The 25,828-nt window shown below is 31.9% G+C and overlaps 1 protein-coding gene across 1 annotated transcript in view; it reads right to left on the bottom strand.

Moving 5' to 3' along the window:
* Positions 1 to 25,828, bottom strand: part of PHF14 (PHD finger protein 14) — a 171,276-nt gene that overhangs the window by 26,252 nt on the left and 119,196 nt on the right. Inside the window, exon 17 of the mRNA XM_049768882.1 lies at positions 12,724 to 12,841. Coding sequence (XP_049624839.1) covers positions 12,724 to 12,841 — 118 coding nt within the window. The remainder of the gene's footprint in view (positions 1 to 12,723; positions 12,842 to 25,828) is intronic.

Below are 25,828 nucleotides of genomic sequence, written 5' to 3'. Positions count from 1 at the left end.
TATTTCTATGAGAAATTACTATTTGTAATTTTTACAAAAGAAATAACAAAGGCAGTTGTTTTCATAGAACAGGAAGATAGCTTAATTCCAATTTTGTCTTCTTTTTTAACTAATAGGTTAAACACCAGCAGTGCTCAGGGATCTATTCTGGCAGAGATCAGGGAACCAAAGGGATGCTGAGAATCAAACCGGTTGGTTGTGTGTGAGGCAAGACATATTATTTCTCTAGGCCCAACATGGTTTACTTAATGGAGAAAATTAAGAGTACAGGTATACTGAGTACAAATAAAAGAATAATTTCTCAGTATAAACCGTGTACCAGGAATAAAGAGGAAAATGGATGAGAGAAAAAATAAAAATCAAACTTTGAGGTATTAGACAGGAATATAAAGTAAAGAGATTGATTCCTATTTTAAACTATATTTAGAAAAAATCTCAACATAAAGTTGGTTTTTGATCTTTTTTTATAGCTGCAGACAGGCACTGGTCCACAAAATAATTTGAAAATCACTGGATTCAATGACTTCTCTTTTGATCCCTATTTTCACAAAAGAACTACAGACAAAATTCAATGTGGTAACAAACTCATGGCATAATGTCTACAGTTATTTCAATCTACTTATTCAATCATTTTGCATTACAAAAGCTAGCTGAAAAGTTTATCTTCTAAATGGCCTCTGTTCTTTGCAAAGATCAGTTAACTAACTACACTCATGTTAGTTTACTTATGAGCTATTATGATCCAACTAGTGGAATATTATTTTGCCAATACTATCTTGATTAATGTAGATTAATAACAATACAGTAGATCTAATTATTAATAATAATATATTAAATCATATATATTAATAATAATGATAATGATAATACAGTGCTATTTATATAAGCAAATAAATAGTTTCTCTTCAGTACCTTGTTGGCTATTCTGGGACTTCTGTTTTTCCAACTAAATTTCTGGTCAATTAATTATATCCTAAAAATAATTTGCTAGAATTCTAATTAAGATTGCATTGAAGGCTGGAGAGATAGTATGGAGGTAGGGCATTTGCCTTCCATGCAGAAGGATGGTGGTTCAAATCCCGGCATCCCATATGGTCCCCTGAGCCTGCCAGGATCAATTTCTGAGGATAGAGCCAGGAGTAACCCCTGAACGCTGCCCGGTATGACCCAAAAACCAAAAAAAAAAAAAAATGACATTGAATCTATAATGAATGTTGGAAAGAAATGACATCTTGGCCAAAGTGATTTTATTTATTTGAATATCTATCTCATTGATTTCTTTCACTAGAGATTCAATTCTTGGTTTTCTTTCTATGCATGACACATTTGGTTTCATTATTAAATTTTTAATGGTGTGAATAGAAAAGCAGTTTGTCTGAATTTCAAATTTCTTTTCTTTTTTTTTTTTTTTGTTAATACATATAAGCAATTGACAGAATTTTAGCAAATAGTGCATGGAAAAATAGAGAACCTATATATACCTTAATTAGTTTCTGCAACAATTAATTCAAAATGGATCATTTGGTAAATGTAAAGAGGAAAACTGAAACTCCTAGAAGAAAAAAAGAAACATAGATGACTATGATTTGATGCTGATTTAGATCAATGAATCATAAAAGAATAAAAAATAATTGGATTTCATTAACACAGAAAAATTTTGCTGTGCAAAAAGACAGTGTTTAGAGAATAAAAACAATCCAAAAACTTGAAAACTCAACAATTAAATACATACAAAGTAAACAAAGAGAACAGAAAATATATCCAAACAATTATCCAGGAGAAAAACAAAATGAACAAATATTCAATGTCATGAATAATTTGCCAATTAAAGCAATAATGAGATAATGCTAAATACCTATGTGAATGTTAAATTCTAAAAAAACATAAACAGGGGCCAGAGTTGTGGCGCAGCGATAGGGCATTTGCCTTGCACACGGCTGACTTAGGACAAATAGCAAGTTTGATCCCCTGGTGTCCCATATGGTCCCCCAAGCCAGGAGCAATTTTTGAGCACATAGCCAGGAATAACCCCTGAAAGTCATTACGTGTGGCCCAAAAAATCAAGAAACAAAACAAAAAAACCCAAACAAGCCAAACACAAATCTATAAGCACTAACTAATTATTGGCAAGGAAGTGGTACAATAAGAACTCTCCACAGTTATTGGGAAAGAAAATGTCATGGTCACTTTGAAAGGCAATTTAGCAGATATAATAATAACAACATATCTTGATCATATAATCCAGTAATTGTATTCTTGGTTACTTTACAAATTCATTTATTCCAGAAAAAGTGATTTATACATGATCTTTTAAACAACCTTAATAATTATTGTCTGATTATGGAAACAATCAAGATTGCATTATATACAATAAAGCAACTATATTCTTTTTCACCTTAACCCAGTGAATATATAAAAATATATATAATATGAATATATAAAAAATATATAAAAATTAATACATTCATACAATACCAACAATTGTGACATTCTGGAAAAAGTATAACTTTGAATAAAGCAAAACTTTCCTTTTTGTGGGAACTGTAGTATAAGGTAGGGTTAGGGAATTCTGGAGAGAGACAGAGGAAGAGAGGAGACAGAGATAGAAAAGAGATATAGTAGAGCAGTAGGGCATTTGCCTTGCATGTGCCCTACCCAGGACAGACCAAGGTTCGATTCCTGACATGGTTCTCAAGCCTGCCAAGAGCAATTTCTGAGTGCAGAGTTAGGAGTGACCCCTGAGTGCCACCGGTGTAGCCCCCACACCAAAAATAAATAAATTAATATATATATTAAAAAAAGAAAAGAGAGAAGGAGGGAAAGAATGGGTAGATAGAGCACAAAGGATTTTTAAAGAGTAAAATTATTTTGTATTATGCTGTAATGGTGGAATGACATTAAATACTTTCAAAACACACAGAATGCCTGACACTAAATTCTAATAAAACTATTGTCTATATAGTAATTTCTCAACTTTTTACTCAGTCAAATTTCTATAAGCATAAAATTGCTCCCTCAGTTAAAAAACAACAACAACACAGTGTGACAAGAGAAAGGAGGGCCAGGAGGAATGGTCTATGATAGGAAATTGCCACAAATGGGAGCTAGCAAATAAGAAGGGAGGAACCACTATGATAATAACTGGAAAAGATCATTCTGGACAAGAATGAGGTGCTAAAAGGAGGTAAAGTGATTAAAGTGATATGCATGATGCTCTTTCAGTAACATACTGCAAACCTTGGTACCTAAAGGGAAAAAGTGGGGAAGACAGAGACAGAGAAATGTTTGCCAGAAAGGCAAGCATGGGAGAGAAACTGGGGACATTGGTGGTAGAAAATGAATACTGGTGAACTGGTGAACTGGTGAATTGCAAACCTTGGTACCTAAAGGGAAAAAGTGGGGAAGACAGAGACAGAGAAATGTTTGCCAGAAAGGCAAGCATGGGAGAGAAACTTGGGACATTGGTGGTAGAAAATGAATACTGGTGAATGGATGGGTATTAAAACACTGTATGACTGAAACTCAACCATCAACAACTTCTTAACTTGTATCTCAGGGTATTCAATTAAAATGGCTCACCGAATTCTACTGTTCATTCTCTTCAAAGAATTTCCCTATACTGCTTGAAAACCAAAAAAGCTACTGAAGTATGATAGCATATAGCAGCACTCAATTTCCCTTCTTTAAAGTGGGGTTTAATTATGCTGTTCTGTATACTGCAAGCTCCAGTACTATGCAACAAAATTCTATAGATGTCTTTAAAAGTCATATTCAAGTTATCAGATATCTAGATATCATACCTTGGACACATTTGCTAAATGAAACAAGCACAAGCTTGGGTCTTCAAGTGACTATGATACATACACAGGTTCTGTTGGGCTTACTGACCAGCTATTTGCATGAGAAATCAACTGTTAATATGTAGGAAAAAGGGGACTGTGCATGTTCTGCATAACCTAATCTATCATTTCAGTCTTACTAAATCCTTAGATTTTAAGTTTTTTTATATTTTATAGTGAAAAGAAAAACATTCCTAGTTTCTCATGTCCCACAGTAACTTATCTATATCTCCAAGGGAATTATAAATGCAAATCTAATATATTATGTATTGCAGACATACCTTATCTATCTACTAAAACATAAGTTTCTGTAATACATTCTGTATGTAAGTTATAAGGATAAATGCTTGATTATCTCACTATATTTCAAGCACCTACTGTATGGTATACTAAGTATAACAAACTGTATGCTATACATTTTTATATTCAATAAAATGAAATTATATTGCATATATATGTGTATATATATATATCTACAGATCCATCAAGAGGGAAAGAAACTATTCTCTTAAATTTTATGCACCAAGAAGACAAAACAGACAATCTGAGATTAGCCTTTCACACTAGACAATCTAGTACTCACTGAGGAGACAAGTTCTGGATTTAGCACTATATTGCTATTCTAAAGAAAGAGATTAAACACAACAGATATTCTTCAATGTTAACTGAATAAACTAGATAGAAAATGAAACTATTCTTAAAAAGATACTTTAATAGTGCTGAATAGCAGCAATTGTACAGCATGTAAGGCACTTGCTTTTGCACACAGCCAATCTGGGTTCAGTCCCTGGCATCCCATATGTTTCCCCAACCCCCATCAAAACTGTTAACTGAGTGCAGAATGAGGAGTAACCCTTGAGCATTGCTAGGTGTGACCTCCCCCTCCCAAGTACTGAGTAGTTATTCCCCCCCCTTCACCCCCGGCATCCCCAAGTTGTTATTTTCTTATGTTTTCTACTCTAAGTCTTTTCTTTATACTTGAGCCTTGACTTGCAGAAATTTAAGTTTTAGACATTGTTTGTTGTTTCAATAGCCATCCACCCCAAAAAAGAATAGCAATTCTTTGAGAACACTGATAAAATCTTATGTTCTAGAGTTATTCAGAGAAAAAAGATCCAATAAAACTTGTTTGACACTGAATAAATGAAAAATATTATGTGGCCTTTTATTTAAATCTTGTCTTGAAGTCAAGAACAAAGTGTGCTTTTTAGTAAAAATGGAAGATAGTTTTTGAAATACAGATTCTGAGGTCTTTAAAGCATTAAATATGGACAAATGACAAAACCATTTCTACAGTCTTTATATTTAATTTTAAAACTCACTTAGAATAAAAAGGAAAAAGAATAAAAAATATTTGAAGAGTTTTTAAAGGATATTCATTTCAAATTGCAGGTGTTTTTTTTTAATAATTTGTTATGGTGAATTAAAAACAGCTCTATTTCAGGGGTTAGAGCAATAATTCACAGTGTGGGGCATTTGCCTTGCAAGTAACTGACTAAGGTTGGATCCAGGCATCCCACATGGTTCCCAAAGCCTACCAGGAGTGATTCCTGAGCTCAGAGACAGAATAGCCCCTGAGAATTGTTGGCTGTAGCCCCAAAATCAAACAAAAAAAATCAAAACAAAACAATTCTATTTGAGTCAGAGAAACAATACAAATGTAAGGCATTTGCCTTGCATAGAGCCCACCCAGGCTCAATCCCTAGCACCACATATTGTTCCTAAACATTGCCAGGTGTAACCCCCAAATAAAAGCAAACAATCAAACCCAAAACTAGATATGATGCTGTTAAGATAAGTTCTAACTTAAAGAAGCTTTGTTCTGATAAGAAAAAAAAACACAAATATCCTTCAGAAATACATAGTTTCATGTTTTATAATGTACTTTCCTTAACTCAAGAAAAATGAAAATGGCACAATGAATAAAAAAAGCTAGGATACTGAAATAACTAAATCATAAAAGAATTTATCAAGGAAGTTTACTTAGTAAAATTTTAATGCTGCAATTAGGAGCTAAAGCCACTATCATAGGGTATAAGTGGACATTTTTATGCCACTTTGTCATCTTATCAAATATTATCAGATATTATCTCTGAAAATTATCCATTTCATTAGACATTCCTATTAACTTGAATTGGTAAAACTCAATTAATAGTGAGTTAACTGTAATTAATGCTACAGTGAGTTATTCAAAGTAGTTATTTCTTGTTGTGTCAAAACTGCTCCATTAAAATAAGGAAAAAATTACTGAAATAACTTCTATTCATGATAAACTTTAGTCTACTTATATACCTGTACTTTAGTAGCTGAGTTACAAGTACATGGTAAACTAAATTTAGAAGCTTTATTTAAAAACGGAATTTATGAAATGCCAATTATCTTTATAACTTAGGAAAATAGTGCAATCCCTCAATATCAAAAAAGTGAACTGATAAAAATGCTGTGGGCACTCTGAACTTTTCAAAGTGATTCCTAAAAGTTTTCAACCTCTGTAAGCATACTTTAAAGAGTTTTCAAACCAGTGAAGCAGATAATCATTTGTAGTCATCATTGAAGGTACATTTAACAAAAAATTCAACTTAAGTTCAATGAAGATATAACACTACAACATAAACCTTTAAGAAACCTTCAGAGGAAACATTAAAATAGATTGCATCTTAGGTGATCAGATTTAGATTCAGCAATGAGTACAGACTGGAAGTAAAAAAAAATATATTCACATATATATGCTAAAAAAACACGTTTAACTCTGAATTTTAAAGGAACCCAGATGACTGAACTAGGTGAGAGGAAAAACTCTACCACAAGAAAATATGAGATATTTGTCAGAAGAGCATGCAACTGTTCTGTAACTGTGTATAAGTAATGATTTCATGATCTGTAGTTAACAAAGAATTAGCAAAAAAAAACCCAAATAAATTTAAATTACATTATAATTATCATTTCATCCATAACCAATAAGGTATTGATTTTATACATGAGGTCTTACAGCTCAAGAAAATATCTATATTAACATACACACACATACATACATGGACTGGGTATTCTACAAGTAAGAATATTCTTGATCTTCACAAAAAGACTGAATGTGACTGTTGGAGTAGTCAGATAATAAATTGTCACAAAAAAACTCTGGTTTTTCACAAAACAGAGCTTAAACAAGATGAAAACCCAGAATCACTATAAAATACATGAAGTACATTTAAATCTTCTTTGACACTCTTGAATATATGAGATTTGGATAAAACACTTTTAAGGAAAATATTTATACATGTTCACTTAACTAAGTAAAATAAATTATCTTTATTTTGGGTACTTTACCAAGTTGTTGAGATATATATTAAGTACAGATTAGAAAGACTGAGGAGTAAACTAAGCTCCATATCCCCCAAATTATACCTCTCTCAATCTCATGTCTTATATGTAATTACACAAAAGAATTTAAGTGTAATTTTGTTGATGTTTTGTGCGGAAGCACACCCAGTGGTGCTTCAGGGCACTCTTGGCTACATGCTCAGGGGCCAATCATATGCTGTACCAGGATTCAAACCAAAGTCATGACATTATGCTAGAAAAGCACATTAACTTTTGTACCATTTCTCAAGCTCTAGTCTTCAGATCTTAGATTTCAAGTAGCAGACTACACTAACTGGAGCCAGAGCATCATAGAAAATTTGGTGTCGGAAGTCAGGAAATGGGAAGTACAGGTGAGACTGAAATGTCTTTAGTAAGGAAGTCTTCAAAGACTATTATGATCTCAAAGAAAACAGATGCACCCTGAAAATGACAGAAAACTACCTACTTAATATGGCTCCCATTAGCCAAATTTAAAACAATTTGAATGATTCGAATAAAGATAACCACTGAAGATGAACAGAACACTGTAACTTCTTTTTCTTCTTCTTCTTTATTTTATTTATTTATTTTTTTGGCCACACCCGGGAGTGCTCAGGGGTTACTCCTGGCTGTCTGCTCAGAAATAGCTCCTGGCAGGCACGGGGGACCATGTGGGACACCGGGATTCGAACCAACTACCTTTGGTCCTGGATTGGCTGCTTGCAAGGCAAACGCCGCTGTGCTATCTCTCCGGGCCCAGAACACTGTAACTTCTAATTTATTCACTATGTAGTACTTATTGAAAACGAAACAGAACTTCATCTAACTCCTTAGTTAAATAATTATGGTTACTGTCATTTGTGGTCCAAACTGATCATGTAATCTTCTTGCTATGGTGAATGCTGCAACAAATTGTAAATATTTATTGATATTGTCATTTTTATGATGAATCTAAGATCAGCTCTATAATTTTCTTTTTGTATTAATATCTTTATTTAAGCACCATGATTACAAACATGTTTGTATTAGGGTTTCATTAATAAAAAAGTAAACACCCCTTCACAAGTGCAATCTTCCTGCCACCAATGACTCAATCTCCATCTCCCTCCACTCCCTGCCTGACTTCAAACAGGCATTCTATTTTCTCACTATTATTGTTGTGCTAGTTGTTCATGTAGTTATTTCTCTAACTGCAATCACCACTCTTGGTGGTAAGCTTCATATCATGGGCTGGCCCTTTCAGCCCTCATCTCTATTGTCTCTGGGTATTATTAGCATTCTATCTATATTTTTCTAAAATTCCACAAATGAGCTAGAATATTCTATGTCTATTTCTCTCCCTCTGAATCATTTGACTTAGCATAATAGTTTCCATGTCCATCCATATATAGAAAAATTTCATGACTTGGTTTTTCCTGACAGCTACCTAGTATTCCATTGTGTATATGTACCACAGTTACTTTAGCTACTTATCTATTGTCCAGCATTTGGGCTGTTTCCAGATTCTGGCTATTGTAAATAGAGCTGCAATAAATATAGCCATGAAGAGGACATTTTTATATTGTGTTTTTGTGTTCCTAGGGTATATCCCTAGGAGTGACAAGGATACAAAGGCCACCCACACAATGGGAGAAACTATTCACCCATACCCATCAGATAAGGGATTAATATCTAAAATAACAAGGTACTGACAGAACTTTAGAAGAAAAAAAAATCTAGCTCCATTACAAAATTGGGAGAAGAAATGATTAGGCACTTCCTCAAAGAAGAAATACAAATGGCCAAGGCACATGAAAAAATGCTACACATCACAAAATGTCAGGGAGATGCAAGTCAAAAGAACAATGAGGTACCATCTCATACTATAGAGATTGGCACACATAACAAAAAATAAGAACAATCAGTGATGGCAGGGATGTGGCGAGAAAGAAACTCTCATTCACTGCTGATAGGAATGTCATCTAGTCCAGCCTTTCTAGAAAACAATATGAATGTTCTTCAAAAAACTGGAAATTGAATTCCCATTTGATCCAGCCCTATAATTTTCTAAAGTAACTGAGGTAATAAAAGCCATGGAAGAAGTACTAGGATTATTCATTATTAAAGACAAAAAAACCCACAAATACTGAGTGAAATATGATTTTTACATTAAATTCTTTTGATAAAAAAGACCTCTGTGGAACAAAAGAAAATATTTAACTGAGCTCTGAGGATTAAGTGTTGATAATATATTAATGTTAATTTCCTGATTTTATTGGTTGTATTTTAAACAATTAAGACAACTATGTACAGATATAAAGTAGAAGCGTGACATAAATACAATCTGAATGGTCACTTTTGTAGAACTAAGATAATGAATTTGCATCCATACTGATGACAATAACTACTTCAATCTTTGCTTTTCCTATAAGCAAAATACAAGAATATAGTAAATGTACCCAGTGCCACCTAATATTATTACACCAAAGCAAAGAAAGAAAATAAAGGACAATATATTTTTTTGTGTTTTTGGTGTGTGCTTTTTGTTTTGTTTTGTCACACTGCCTGTCCTAAAGGCTTACACTTGCCTCTGTACTCATATATCACCCTAGGAACATAAAAATACAAAACAAAAATCCCTTCCTTACACCTATATTCATTTCAGCACTATTTACCATAGCAAGACTCTGGAAACGGCCAAGATACCCTTCAACTGATGAATGGCTAAAGAAACTGTGGTACATATACACAATGGAATATTATGCAGCTGTCAGGAGAGATAAAGTCATGAAATTTTCCTATACATGGATGTACATGGAATCTATTATACTGAGTGAAAGAAGTCAGAGGGAGGGAGATAGACACAGAATAGTCTCACTCATCTATGGGTTTAAAAAAAAAAGACATTTTTGCAGTAATTCTCAGAGACAAAAGAGAGGAGGTCTGGAAGATCCAGCTCACAACATGAAGCTCACCACAAAGATTGATGAGTGCAGTTGGAGAAATAACTATACTGACAATTATCATAACAATGTGAATGAATGATGGAAGTAGAAAGCCTGTCTCAAATACAGGCAGGGGGATGGGGAGGAGGGATATTTGGGACATTGGTGATGGGAATGTTGCACTGGTGAAGGTGGGTGTCCTTTATATAACTGAAACCCAACTACAATCATTTTTGTAACCAAGGTGTTTAAATAAAGATATTAAAAAAATTAAAAGTTAAAGAAAAAAGAGTGGTTAGCGCAGTTAGAGAAATAACTACACTGACAACTACCATGACAAAATAGTGAGTGAGAGAAACAGAATGCCAGTCTAGAATACAGTAGATGGTGGGAGAGAAAGGAGAAGGGGACATTGGTGGTGGGACATTTGCACTGTTGATGGGGGTGTTCTTTTCTATAATGAAGCCCAAGTACAAGCATGACTGTAGTCACTGATGCTTAAATAAAGATATTATAAATAAAATTGAATTTTGGGTTTTTTTTACATTCTAAGATGGCAAAACTTTTCTTGTCTAGATATTTATAACAAACTGCTTTTTTAATTTAAAAAGATGCTACAAAAATTCACTGGACTACAAAGTATGATTCTATCTTTTCAAGTTTTCCTTTTAGACCTAATAATAATTGGTAAACACCTTCCAAGAGAAAATGTAAACAAAAATACAGTACCTGCCTGTTAGGAAAAAAAATACATAAGTAAGCACATAATACTCACATTTTTTCATTAAAAAGTAAACAATAATGTTGGTTTTTATTATTGTTTTTATTTGGGGCTGCACTTGACAGTACTCAGGGACTGAATCAGGTCAGTAGAGTGTAGAAAATATCCTTAACTCTCCAGGTCTATACTAATATTGTGATTAAAATATGAATGATTTCACTGCTATATACCTTACAGTAAACTGCTGTGCTATTTTTAAAATTATGCACCACGTTTGGGTAAAAATCTGAAAATGTTGCTTACATGCAGTGTTCAATCACAGATCTAAGAGTATCAAACACAATGCTAGTTTTCTAATATTCTGCCAAATCAATGGATTTCCACTGAAAACCCAAGAAAGATCAAATCCTCAGGTAGAAAAATACTGTTAACTTTTTCTGACACAGTACAGTAAAAAAAGAAGAATGGCTTTTTGTTGTTGTTTTCTGTTGTTAGGACTAAACTACGGAGTAGGTCATACATACTGAAGTAGAAGGAAAAGGGTAGGGGTTGCCAAGCACAGAACCTATGCCATGACCTTGCCTTTTCAAGTCATCACTCAAGCCACATCTGGGGCAGAAAATTTATTCCTTTCTAAAAATTGCTAGCTGATAGTAAAATTCTAAAGTAAAAGAAATATAATGGTCCTAGCTGAAAGTAGGATGCAGCCTCAAACAAAAAAGTTAACACATAGGAAATTATTTGATACTACAAAGATTTTTCATAATGTAACTCTTAAAATCTACACAGCAGACCAGTATTTTTTTTCATTTAAATACTATTTCTGGAATGTAGAACAATAGTATTTTTGCCATTAAATATTTAATTATATTAGACATTTTGCTATTAAACTCTTACTAAGACTGTGTTTAAATAAAATGATTAGAAAATTACTGCTTATAATAGTTTCCATTCTTGAGTGATAAATGCTTAATTATCAAATAAAGTGTATAGCATTGTACTAACCAGTAACTATACAAATATTAAAAAAATAATGAACTTGTATATTTCAAAATCTTGTCTTTTCTACAACCAAATGGTTCCTTGAGTTTATAACCATAAATACTTACAGAGGTTTTTGTGTTAAGCTGGAAGAAAATAATTTAATAAAAGATAACCTGATATTTATATTACAATAAATATCTAATTCTTGCCTTCTTTCAAAGAAAACAATTTTGATTCACCTAGTACAGATGTATATAATTCTGTCAATGAGTCAAAGGATTATATTCAATCTACTCACTTATATATTTTAAAGAAACATTCAATCTTAAATGTTACATTGCTATAGTAGAATTTCAATAGTACCTTTCTGAAGATAAGGAATCCTTATCAAAAATTAACTTAAGCATATTATAATCTACTTATTATCAAAAAAAGACATTATACAGTATATCAATGTTCTTAGATTTTAAGATGAGTCATATGCAAAAGAGATCATTCTGTTGGTTAACATTCATACTGATATGTATATGTGTTTATCCAAATAATTTATACTTATATATATATAGTTTATCAAAATACAAGTCTCAGGGTTGAATTTCCATGCCTTTTAGCACACCTACATTTTAGCTACTTCAATACTTAATATATGACAATAATAAGGATTATGCAAAACAAGGTAGATATTTGATAGAGAAAATTTCCAAGACTTAACAGAATTACTTATTCTTATTTTAATGGTAATACATTGATTGTGACAATGTAGTTTTAAAGTGCATTTAATAAATTCTAAATGCTAATCACTCATATTCTAATCATCTTTAAAGCTAGAAAGCTGATACATAACATGAAAAACATACCAAAATGAAAGAAAAAAACAATACTTTTTTTTTTATAAACTACTCTCTCCATCTCAACTTACTTTAGAAGATGAAGAATCACACTCCTGACATATCCAGCCGTAGCCTGTTTGTTTCGGAGACTTTTTCAAAGGAGGATCCAAACATCCAAAATGGTAACACAGTCTGCATTCATCACACCTGCAAAGTAAACAAATTAATAGTATGTATATATGTATATATGTATATAAATAATATTAAAAAGAATATTTGGTCAAGGACAAATAGTTAATTATTTGTACATCCTTATTTCAACACTGGAATTCTTGTTTATAGGACTAGTAAATTCATGTTTTTGAAAAAACTAAACCTGAAACAAATGCTATAGAAAACAAAACAATGAAATTAACAAAATATCACTCCGAATATGTTTATGACAAAGAATGCATGTATATATGTTATAGTTACATGTGTTCAAAATGAGCAGTGATTTTAATATAAATTTCTAGAATCTTCTGATCTTCAGGTAGTATAAAGTCAATGAGATACATAAAGTTCAATACTATACTTTGTAACACAGTTATTGTTTTTTAAAAATATTTGATATATGAAATTGTATTAGGGTACACTATGCTATATATATATAAAATATATGAATTTTTATATATATATTTATAATATAAAAATTATACTTCATCATGCTTTTTCCAAGTTAAACTAGATTGTAAATACACTTTCTATTACTTATAGCATGCTTATTCAGTCCAGATCAAATAAATAGCATTCCAAAATATCAGTCTTATTTTTTTCAAATATAATTGTTCTCAAAATTTAGGTCAAATACCTCTGAGCACATTTAAAATTTAGTGGCAAATGGTCTGATAGTTTTTTCTACCTATAATGTACAAAATCTAAGAAAACTAGCATACCTATTCTTCTTTTCAGACAATCTCATCCTGCTGATAATGAAGAAAAATCTGTATTATTTCAGTGTTGTAAAAAAAAAATTCTACATTAGTTGGAATAACAAGATTTAATTTTAGCAACAAATAACAAAATGCATACAATTTATAGAAAAGATTATATCATCCCTTTTGAGTTGTTTATAAACTAAAAATACTTTCTCTAAACTGTCAGATTACTTTATATGGTTTCTATTACTAAGTTGAGAAATCAACTACTAAGAAACAAGGAGAAAAACTATGTAAGATATAAAACTTTGGATAAAGTGTAAAGTATTCTTCAATAACCTTTACTGGAAAAGTTATTGGGAGGAAATATTGTTAAAAACATAAAGTACAACAAATAATTTTCAAAACCATCATTATAAACACTAAATACATATTTATAAAAAAGATTTTATATATCATGCTCCAAAGACATTTGGGAATCAAAAGTTTTTAGAAAAGAAAACAATCTAGCCAATTTATTCAGGTGCAAAAATGTTTAAAACTGACATTTCCATTTTTGCAACAATCCTCAGAGACAAAGAGAGGAGGGCTGGAAATTCCAGCTCACTTCATGAAGCTCACCACAAAGAGTGGTGAGTGCAGTTAGAGAAATAACTACACTGAGAACTATCATAACCATGTGAATGAATGAGGGCAGTGGAAAGCCAATCTAGAGTAGAGTACAGGTGGGGGTGGGATGGGAAGGAGGGAGATTTGGGACATTGGTGGTGGGAATATTGCACTGGTGAAGGGGGGTGTTCTTTACATGACTGAAACCTAACCACAATCATGTTTGTAATCAAGGTGTTTAAATAAAGATATTATAAAAAATAAACAAAACTGTCATATTTCATGTTTGTGCATTTTTAGCTATAACTTTTATATGCTAAATAACCTTAATAGCCTCATATATTTTTAAGATATAGTCCTCAAAAAATGTTTATTATGATCATTCTAGCTATGGGAAAACCTAAAAGCAATAATAATTTAATCACTGCTAATATTAAAAAGCAGTTAGAATGTTCAAATGTGGATTGTTCTAGCATTAAAAAAATACCAGAAGTTATATCACTAGCTTCTACTATAAAATAGAAAATGAAAAAAAAAATCCAACCCAAAAAAAGGGTGTTTTTTAGTGTTGGAGATCAGCATAACAGAAATAAGCTATATGTACTAAGCCATATTCTGAACTAAACCTACTCATTTTTTCTCATTGCAACTTATTTACCTTTCAGTAGCTAATATTGCAATTATATTAGACATGTTATAAAAGCCTTTAAAGTATCAGCATTTCTTTTTTTAATTAAAATTTTTTTAATTTTGGGCCACACCCCGTGACTCTCAGGGGTTACTCCTGGCTATGCGCTCAGAAATCGCTACTGGCTTGGGGTTCATATTGGTTGCCGGGGGATTGAACCTTGGTCTGTCCTTGGTCAGCCGTGTGCAAGGCAAATACCCTACCGCTGTGCCATCGCTTCAGCCCCAAGTATAAGCATTTCTGAGTTTATGATTATCTAACAGTGCAAACCTTTGTAATGTGTGTGAATACCATTAGTCTGCTGTTCTATTTAATAGCTTTTGTAGGTTTTCAAAGTCCTTTTTTGTTTAAAAACTATAGGCACAATTTGCTTATATTGTTAGTATATTTCAGAAGAATTTCTACAAAATTTACTGTGGATTCAGAAGCAGATAACTGTGAATTTCTACTGAGTACATAGACATAATTTTGGTTAACTGAATTTATTTGGCTATAATTTTTATGCCCAATTTTAGTGGTTCAGGAAATGTATAACATTTAGATGGTCTATATTCTACCTTCTTTCTAGATGAAGAGTTAGATCAGTATTACTACACAACTGTTTGTTGTAATTGTACTGTACACTAATTGTTGTAACAACTTTAAAATGATTCAACATATATAAATAAATCTAATAAATGTGAATCATACTTATTTTCATTTCCATAAATGTAATTTCCATATACATAGGTAATTCTTTCAACTTCATAAAAAAAAGGTAATACAACTTTATATACATAAGTATTGGTACAGAATACATACAAGTTCCAAGGTTAGCTAGAAAACTATGGATTCCCAAGTAATATGTTGGGAACAAGAACAATATTGCTCTATTAGTACAGTTTTAATTTCTAGCAGAATACAATTATAAAATCATTAGCTTCCATCACAAGGATAAATACAAAAGAAAAATATGGTTTATATACTAGATGTGTTAAAAGAAAATGTCAAAACATTTGCTATTTGTAGAAGATGTAATCCTTACTTATTCATCAGTGATATTTTTTAGAATAACTATATGTGGAATATTAACATATTTTGTAATATGTTCCAAAGGAAGAGAGAATTTACTTGGCATAATTTTGAGGTGATATGGACATTCTCTTCACTCATTAATAAACACTATAATTCCAAAACAAAACAGTACAACTGAAGTATGTATTCTCATAAGAAACTTCCAAAATGTGAAGAGGAAACATAAAAATAAATGATCCAAGTTTGAAATTGTTAATGAAGCAGTACAAACTTTTTCTAGAGATGTCTAAAATTATCCTAAATGGACAAATCGAGTTTTTCTACGTTATAAGTAAAGAAATATATAACTTTATGTGAGGGCCACCAAAAATCTTAATAGATACAAGTGAACTTGAGTAGTATTTGCAAGAATAAATATGCCATAAACATATCCTAAAAATTAAAGAATATAGAGGGCTAAGATAGTGAATTATTTATTACACACATACACACATACACACTTTATATATTTGAGCAGATTTTCTTACCATGAAAGTTTGTCTATCTTAAAATTTAGAACATTTAAAAAAGTCCAATATCAGAATATTTCTAAGGTCTGCTATTCTTCGCTGTTTAAAAGTTGATTTTAAAACACTTAAAAATTATTTAAGGTTTCTTTCTCTTATTTTATAAACTTTGAATCATACAAATGCAGTGCCTACTATTGTACATATTTGTCAAAATACTAAATTTCTTAAAGACCTTTAGTAAAATCAGCTGACTCAAAAAGTGTGGTTATTAATGCAATAGGTTTTATTTAAAAACAGCAATGTCCATGTAATAAAAAAACTATGAATTATTAAATAGAAAGTTAATGTCTTAAGATTCCAAGCATATAAAAACTACCTATACATTTTTAAAAATAAAATGGTTCTTAAAAACATTCTTTAAAAAATCTAACATTGCACACTTTAATAGTACAGCATATTCTAAAATGATTTTATGAAAATAAAATAAATTTTATTTAGAAGAAACCTAATTATGTTAATTATATTCTTACTAAATGCAATATACTAGATATGATTCTTAATGTATACAGATATAAATAATAAGACAACTGTGCATGTGTTTGGTGTGTAAAATCTTCTACCTATCGACTGAACAAAATCGATGATCAAATAAGCAGACTTCTGCTATGCATTTAAAATACTTACTTAGCATATGGTTAAGTAAAGCACCCTAGACAAAAAAGAGGAACACAATGATTTATGCTCATGTATCCTAAGATCATATATTCAGTAACTAACATTAAACATGCAAATAAGAACAGCTGACTTATTTCATCCTGTACATAAGAGACAAGGTATCAGGTAGTATTTTAACTTCCTTAATTTCCAATAATAATTACTAGGAGTATATTAAGTAATTGCTTTATTAAAATTAACCAAACAAGTGGATATCACCTGCAAATAATTTAAAATCAAATTAAAAAGTTAAATTTCAAGAATAAAAGAAATCCACCATGGGGAGTTTGAGAAGGGACAGATTTTTTTTTATTTATTTATTTTTGGTTTTTGGGCCACATCCAGTGATGTTGAGGAGTTACCTATGGCTATGTGCTCAGAAATCGCTCCTGGCTTGGGGGACCATATTGAACACCAGGGAATTCGTCCCAGGTCAGCTGCGTGAAAAGCAAAGCCCTACCACTGCACCACCACTCTGGCCCTGGGACATATATTTTTAATAGTTAATATATACCTACAGTTATTTTTATGTTTATGAACTATTTAATATTCTGAGTCTAAATAATATAAAGAAAATAAATAGTTGATTCAGAATATCCATACTCGTGTAAGTAAAGTTAAAAAAAAAACCGCTCTCAAGAGAATTGCTCTTTATCATGTCTAGATAAAATTTCACACATGATCAAAAACTGATCTTGACTTAACAATACTTAAAATTATTTAAGTAACTTAAACATGCAGAAGTATATGAAGCAGTAGTGAAAGATTTTCTTTTAACTGCAGAGGTCAATGACATTACTTGTTTTCACATGTGGAGAAATACAAACCTGTTGCCCATGAGTTAAATGATTTTTAAAATATTACAGAACTAGTTTAGTCAAATTCAGCATCCTAGCAATAGTAGAATAGCATTTAATAATAATAAAATATTTTATTCCTTATACAACTTCATTACTAGCAAGATATTAACATTTTCTAAACCAAACATTTAGAAATGATTGTTTAAAATAATATGAATAATACTTTACTGGTATAAGACAAAATCAGAGACTTTGAAATTTTTTTCATTAATGCTACTATAGACTTCTAGCATAGGCAATGACAAATGAATAATGGTAAAGACAAAAGTAGGGCCAAAGTGTAGTATATCATATAAAACTACTTGCCTTGGATGAGGCTTACTAGGTTTTGATCTCTAGTACCTAAATAAGTCCCTTGTGCCCTAGAAGGAGTGATCCTTCTAAGTGACCCCAAACCCTGGCAGGAAGAGAACCTGACTATAGTTGATGGTCTGACCCACAAACCAAAAAACACACAAAATATTCTTCAGATAAAGGTAGGGGTCAACAATAGGCTTTTGGGGCAAAATGCAGGAGAATTTACAAATACACCAGTCCTTTCCAATAACAAGTGAGTTTACTAAAAGAAAGAAGAAAGGAATATGTTATGGAAACAGGAATGGATAGCTGTATAGGACAGACTGCTGAGGGTGCTCATTTTTTTTTTTGAAAGGGGAACATATTTGATTCTGTATAAAGCTCAACTCCTTTCCCTTAATTTAGGATTCTACCCACTTTCCATTCTTTTAATGTGTACTCAGGACAGCCTTGGTGGTAGTCAGGGCAGTAGAAGAGTATGAGTAAGGAGGAGAGTTCAGAGCCTGAAGATCAGAAGATTTAGGGATCAGAAGGTGTAGAGCTAATGGAGTCCTTGTGGGTTATCAGCACCACAAAAGATAGGGAATTTGGGACTTTTCTACCAGCAACATTACTGCAGGTTGCTATTTTTGCTGAAGATAAAAGTTGGAGACTTCTTCAGGTATAATGCTTACTGTTTTTTTATTTGAATAAAGCTTTGAGCTTGGGAGTTGTTTTCTTTATCTATCATAGGTATGAAGAATAAATTGGGCCGGGCGGTGGCGCTGGAGGTAAGGTACCTGCCTTGCCTGCGCTAGCCTAGGACGGACCGAGGTTCGATCCCCCGGCGTCCCATATGGTCCCCCAAGAAGCCAGGAGCAATTTCTGAGCGCATAGCCAGGAGTAACCCCTGAGTGTCACAGGGTGTGGCCCAAAAACCAAAAAAAAAAAAAAAAAAAAGAATAAATTAAAAAATAATTTAGGTAATTATCAAAACCCAAATTAATAGTAATCATTTATATAATGGGTTCAATTCCATGAGCTACACCAGCAGATGCCAAGATTACAAGATTAAAAGTAAAACAAAAAATACAAATAATTCAATAAAAAATACTCAGTAAGGTAAGAAAGGTACAGTCTGGAGAATGATTATATGTTTCCATACCTAAAAAATACAATAACTTTATTCTTTTTTGGGGGTAGAGGGTCACTTTTAGTGCTGCTCAGGGGTACTTCTGGCTCTGCACTCAGGGATCACTTTTGTTAATACTGAATACTGTGGAAACTTTCTGGGATTGCGCTGATTGAACCTAGATCAAGTACTCAGCAAGTGCTCTACATGCTTGGCTATCTTTCTGGCCCTTGACTTTGTTCTTTAATAAACTGATTTTCATCGGCTCATACCCTTGGAAATTTTTCAGCAATACAACCTGCTATGCTCATCTCATACAACTTTGTTTCTCTTTTTATAATTAACCAGTTATGCTATAATCAATAGTATAGATCTTAATTTTACAATATAAATCAGATAAATGAGATAAAGTCTGGGGGTCATCCTCATTTTATTTACAAAGTATAGCCTGGATATCTAATTTCATTTTACCTTATTCACCTGAATTATAATGAATCTTACCAGCAACCTTCAGAAAGTTTTACAATGAGTATTGGGGAAGCCTACAGTTTTGTAAAGAAAGTATTTATTTGTAAAGAATGTTTACTTCAGGATATATCAATCACAATTCATAGTATTGTATAAATTAGCAAAGTGCTGACTCAAACAGAAAGAAAAACAATTCTTTGTATGTAATGCCATTGTACATCTGATTCTGAATTTTTCAACTATCAAAAACAAGTATTCAAATAAAATTAAATCTTAATATTCCACAACCATGCTATATTTTTTCTCTGAAACCAATTTTAGTTAAAATTCATAAAACAACCTTATATTAATCAGTAAAACTGGGGTTATGTCAAATAAAGAATATTAAGTGTTGAAAAATATCATAATTAACAGGGTGCAAAAATAGGAAAATTAGGAATCAGGTTGAATACTCTTATTTATTGATTATTAATTTACTCTTAATAACATTTAAAATCAAATAAACATATTCAAGAAGCACATTAATACAACGATAAATAAGTATCATTTCTAAACTTAGAACAAAGGATGAAGCCAAATTTGTTTTGAAGTTCAAACATAACTAATTTCTAATCCTTTTTAACACAGAAATCAGTGAATTAGGAACAAAGGCTATGCTTCTTGACTAATTTCTTTTTTTCCTGTTTTTGTTTTGGGGCCACACCTGGCAATGCTGAGGGGTTATGCCTGGCTCTGCACTCAGTAATCACTCCTGGCAGTCTTGGGGAACCATTTGGGATGCCAGGTACCGAACCCAGCTGGGTCACTTGCAAGGCAAGCACCCTACCCACTATGTTATCATTCCAGAATCCCCTGACTCACTTCAATATATAAGTCATCCATAAAACAAAAAATAAACTCTTAACTGAATGTATAAAGGCAAATAAATTATATTGCAATTCTTGGTATTTATAACTGCTATACTACACACTTTTACCTAGACATACATAGTTTTGAAAATTTTAGAGACCTATAAGTGACTTAATGTGACATTAAATGTCCAGCAAAACACAGTATTTTTTTAAAGCATATCATATACAAAGAACCCTAAAGGTAGTGTCCCTTGGCCTGCAGCATTAGTATTATTTGACATTAGTATTACTATACAGAATTAGTATTACTTGTGTTAGAAATGCAAAGTTTCAAGTCTCATCCTAGACCCTCTGAATCAGAAACTCCAGAAAGATAGAAACAGGAGAGTAAGATGGAGTGAAGGAAGACAAGGAGGGAACTAAGGCAGAATGCTGGATTTTAACAAATCCAACTTATTATAATGATATCTAACAAGGTTTAAAAATCATTGCTATATGCTACCATATCCATTTTCTTGAATTTCACAGGCATAAAATTTTCTGTATTATTTCCCTTTCTCTACTGCAAGACAGAGTCAACATTTGCCATATCTAGTATCATATTTTTACATGGGAAAATTTTTTGCATGTTTTCTTAAATATGCATTAACATCTCTTTTGACAAGCAACTGTACAAACAAGGTTAAAGAATTAACTTTTATCACCATGTAAATATAAGAACATATAGGAGATTATTAGGAGAATGTGTTTTATGTTTTATTTCATTTCCTTCAGATATTCTAACTTCAAAATAGGTTCCTATTGAATCATCTTATGAATAAGCAGTTTATATTTATAAGATTCAGAATCAGCATCCATATAGAATAGGATAACCATGACTGACATTTGCCAAATAAAGATAATGTAGTAAATTAATTAAAATCAAGTTGGGAAATATTTTGATTAATATTGATAATAAAACCATAAGACTTAACAATTTCTCAAAAAACTAAAACAAAATGGCTAGTAAGAATTTCTCCGGGGCCGGGCGGTGGCGCTGGAGGTAAGGTGCCTGCCTTGCCTGCGCTAGCCTAGGACGGACCGCGGTTCGATCCCCCGGCGTCCCATATGGTCCCCCAAGAAGCCAGGAGCAACTTCTGAGCGCATAGCCAGGAGTAACCCCTGAGCGTCACAGGGTGTGGCCCAAAAACCAAAAAAAAAAAAAAAAAAGAATTTCTCACATATATCAAGGCAGTGCTACAATCTAGTAGCATTTTCTAATAAAAAAATTGTTGTACTGTCATTTGTCTTGAAGTTAATTAGAATTCAATAGTAATCATCACCATTTTTATTAATATATGTAGTGGTAAACAATAAGTTCTTCCTTCAAGAAATATAAAATTACTGGTTTTACTACGGACTTTTTCCATCCAATGTTATATTTCTACATATTTTATAGACATATTACTTTTAATTAACACATTCAATAATTTTTACTAAGGTTAGAATTAGCACACAACAATTTTTATTTACATTTCCTTTTGATATAATATTGCCTATCCTATTCCTAAAGCTTAAACTATTTTCAATTGCCACTATACATGAAAAGATGTCCAAAAACACATTTACAAACTGGGAAATTTCAAGGGACATATTGACAGTTTACATTGTATATGTACACTTCAATTTCAGCAAATAGTCTCTTTTAAAGCAGATGTAGTGAAGAGATATTCAACATATTTCTGTGGTGACAATACTGGATCATTAAAGCTTGAAGATCAAACTTTAATTCTGTATACCTCTGTAAAGATACAGATGTTGATGAAGATCATTGAGCTTGCACGTTGTATAGCCAATAAGCTTTGTTTCTCCCTCCTTATTCCAAAATTTCATAATTAAGGTCAAGAAAAATTAAGTAAAAATTAGCCAGTTTATATTAAATCAATAAAGACTGAATACATGTTGGTATTACTAAAGAATCTTTAGATCAATATATATATATATATATATATATGCTCATTTATGAGCCTAAAATCTAAAGTTGTGTCATTTTCATGCTAATTTATTTTCATACTATGAGTCAAAACTAGAATGTCATATTTATATAAGTCTTTCAGCTTTGCTGAATATTGTTCACAGAAATGACAACTACTACAAGAGTTCTATAGTTGATTCCCAATGTAGCATTTCATATGTGAATATAATAGTAAGTTGGTTGAAAGAAGAATAGTCAACTAATAGATTGTATTGTCTTTCTTGTTTGTTATTGGTATTGTTCAACAATGAAACGAAGTAGCACATCTCATTTAAGTCCCAAAGGCTTTCATAACTCTTCGGTAATTCCAAAAATACTCCAAAGAAACAAGAGACATCACTCAATAGGACAATTTTTAGACATTATCTAGTAATTTTCAACAATGCACATATCAAATGCTTCTGATTAGTGCACATATCAAATGCTTCTGATTAGTGCAAAAAAGTAGGAGAAAATGAAAAAAAAATTGAAAATCCATACAGGCAAATTAACTGCCTTGCAAACCAATCAATTACATTCTATCCAAACCTGACAAGCAAATGCAATTTTTTGCAGTGATAAGCTTATGAAAAGGACAAAATAGCTGTTCTCCTTTATGTTATGTTATTGAGATTGTTATCCATATTTAAAAACCACACTTATAAAAGAGGTTTCCAGGATTGCCTCCGAGGATGAGCTGTGGCAGAGTTGGGTCTCATGAAGGGTATCTACACAGTAAAGTGATAAGAAAAGAACATTAACATATAAAGATCATAGCAGCTCTGCACTATGTCTTAAGAAACATACTAATAATACCACAGTGGATTCAATATATATATATGATCTTGTTCAAAGAGATACATATCCAAAACCTAGTTGCAATGATTTTGAATATGGTTTTCACTGGTTAAAATAAATACATTTTATCATTTGAGGTCCAGAGTAATAGTGCAATGCATAGGAGTACCTTTGAGGTCAGCACGCAGCTTGAACTCTGGTACCCCATTTTTTGTTTGTTTCTGTTTTTTGGGTCACACCCTGGGGCATTCAGGGGCTAATTCTGGCTTTGAGCTCAGGAATTACTCCTGGCAGGTGTGGGGACCCTATGGGATGCCAGGATTCAAACCACTATCTGTCCTCAGTCGGCTGCATACAAGGCAAACACCTACAGCTGTGCTAGCTCTCCAGCACCTGGTACCCCATTTTTTACACCAAACCACTAAGAGTTTGATCCCTGAGCACAGAGCCAGGAGTAAACCCTGAGCACCACTGGGTGTGGCCCCAAAGAAGCCAAGAAACATAATTTATTATAAAAAAATTTATAAATTTCATAAGTTATTATAAAACTCAGAGATACCTCTTCTACTATAAATCTTAAGACTTTTGTTAATAAAATAAAACAAAAAATTATATCTACATAAGAAAATGCATATCTGACTTACAAATGATAGCAGTCTGCCATTAAAATGACAAGTGTTTAAGAAAGCAGACAAATACGCTGTAAAACAAGCACACCCAACCATCTTACAATAGTTAACAGGTTGATTCTGTGCAACTATTGAGTCTTAGAAAGAAAAATTTCAAATGACTCTCACCCCTCTGTGCATTTTTAAAGACTGTATTGGTAATATTTGTTTATAACTGTGAAAAATTACCTCCCAGAGAAAATATATCTCACTGTATAATTATGAACACTGATATATTGATACACTTATTTTAGTCACATTTTCACTCATTCACTTGCATTTATTCCTCAAAACTTCTTTTGTTTCTTGTTTTTATTTTTCTTGCTGAAACACATTTGCTACCCTATAACTTTATTTTCAGAGTAGTATTTAGGTGCTCAGAGATCTAAAGTACCATTTTTTTATATCGCAAGCATTAAATTTTTATCATTTTGTTCAGACAGCTGTACCTTTGAGGTGAAATTGAAAAGTATTATATACTATAGTTTATTTTTATAATTATCTATGAGATGTGTTTAATGCTTCTAAATTCTATTGAGAAAAAGAAAGTGAAAAGTGGCACAATCACAGACAAGAAAGCAAAAGTGAGAAGTAACATGCAAATGAGTAACTTCCAAAGACAGGAAAAATTGTACAAGAAAAAAGAATATAATGCAAAATATAGTTTTCAGGGAACTGAACTTAACAATATAAGAAAATAGAAAAGGTTGAATTCCTTTATTGAGTAAAAGAAAAATAGATCTGCAAGAGTTGAATCCCTGTCGCATAAGAATATGTGCTAATTTTTTCAGTGTCTCAGTTTTAAGTGAAGAGCTTTAAACACATTACCTGTAGGAAAAGCACCATTTGATAGGAATAATGCAAGAGAAAGCAACTGCATCCCTTACCAAAAATTATAATTAACTTTAGATTACAAGCACAAATGCTAAAAACTAGAGACAACCTAAAATATGTTTGCACTTAACTTTTGGGGAGCCATATCCAGTGATGCTCAGGGGTTACTCTTAGCTCTATACTCAGGAATGTACTCTGGATGTGCTTGAGAGAACCATATCCTGGGAATCAATGCAAGGCAAACATCCTACCCTCTGTACTATCGCTCCAGCCCCTTTTGCACTTAACTTTAAAAGAAATTTAAATACACAAAATTCTAATGTACAATAAAAATCTAAATTTAAGTTTATAAAATATTAAAATGCATTGGTATTATTCTTCCATTTCAAAGAGAAAATCTCAATCTTTTAAATGTCCCTTAAAGTAGAATAAAAAGCATTAACTTAACTTGGCTGTTATTTTCCTAGAACAAAAGATGGGTCTTTTATATCAGAGAACAAAATACAGTTAACCTTGTATTTATCAACTATGCACTCAGCATGCTTAATGTAGGCTGTAAAATTAAATATTTTCAAAGTACTTCTCAGGTTCAAATACCAGCAATAAGTATTTGAGAGTGTAGGAACTACCTGTCACTCCTGCAAAAATAGTTGTAATATCACTATCTCATGAGGTTACTTCAAGAATTACAAGAGATAAAATATGAGAAGCATTAGTACGTTGAAAAGACTATAATAAGCCATTAGTAGGAAGTAGATTTATCAAACATCATAGTAGTGTTTATTAGAAGTAAAAAATTTTACTCTACTTCAGAAACTCATAACACATTTTAAATAATTGGAATAATTATTATTTAATGATGT

This window comes from Suncus etruscus, chromosome 1, assembly GCF_024139225.1.
Source record: "Suncus etruscus isolate mSunEtr1 chromosome 1, mSunEtr1.pri.cur, whole genome shotgun sequence".
In the NCBI taxonomy this organism is placed as follows: domain Eukaryota; kingdom Metazoa; phylum Chordata; class Mammalia; order Eulipotyphla; family Soricidae; genus Suncus; species Suncus etruscus.
This window is presented reverse-complemented; position numbering and strand designations above follow the sequence as displayed.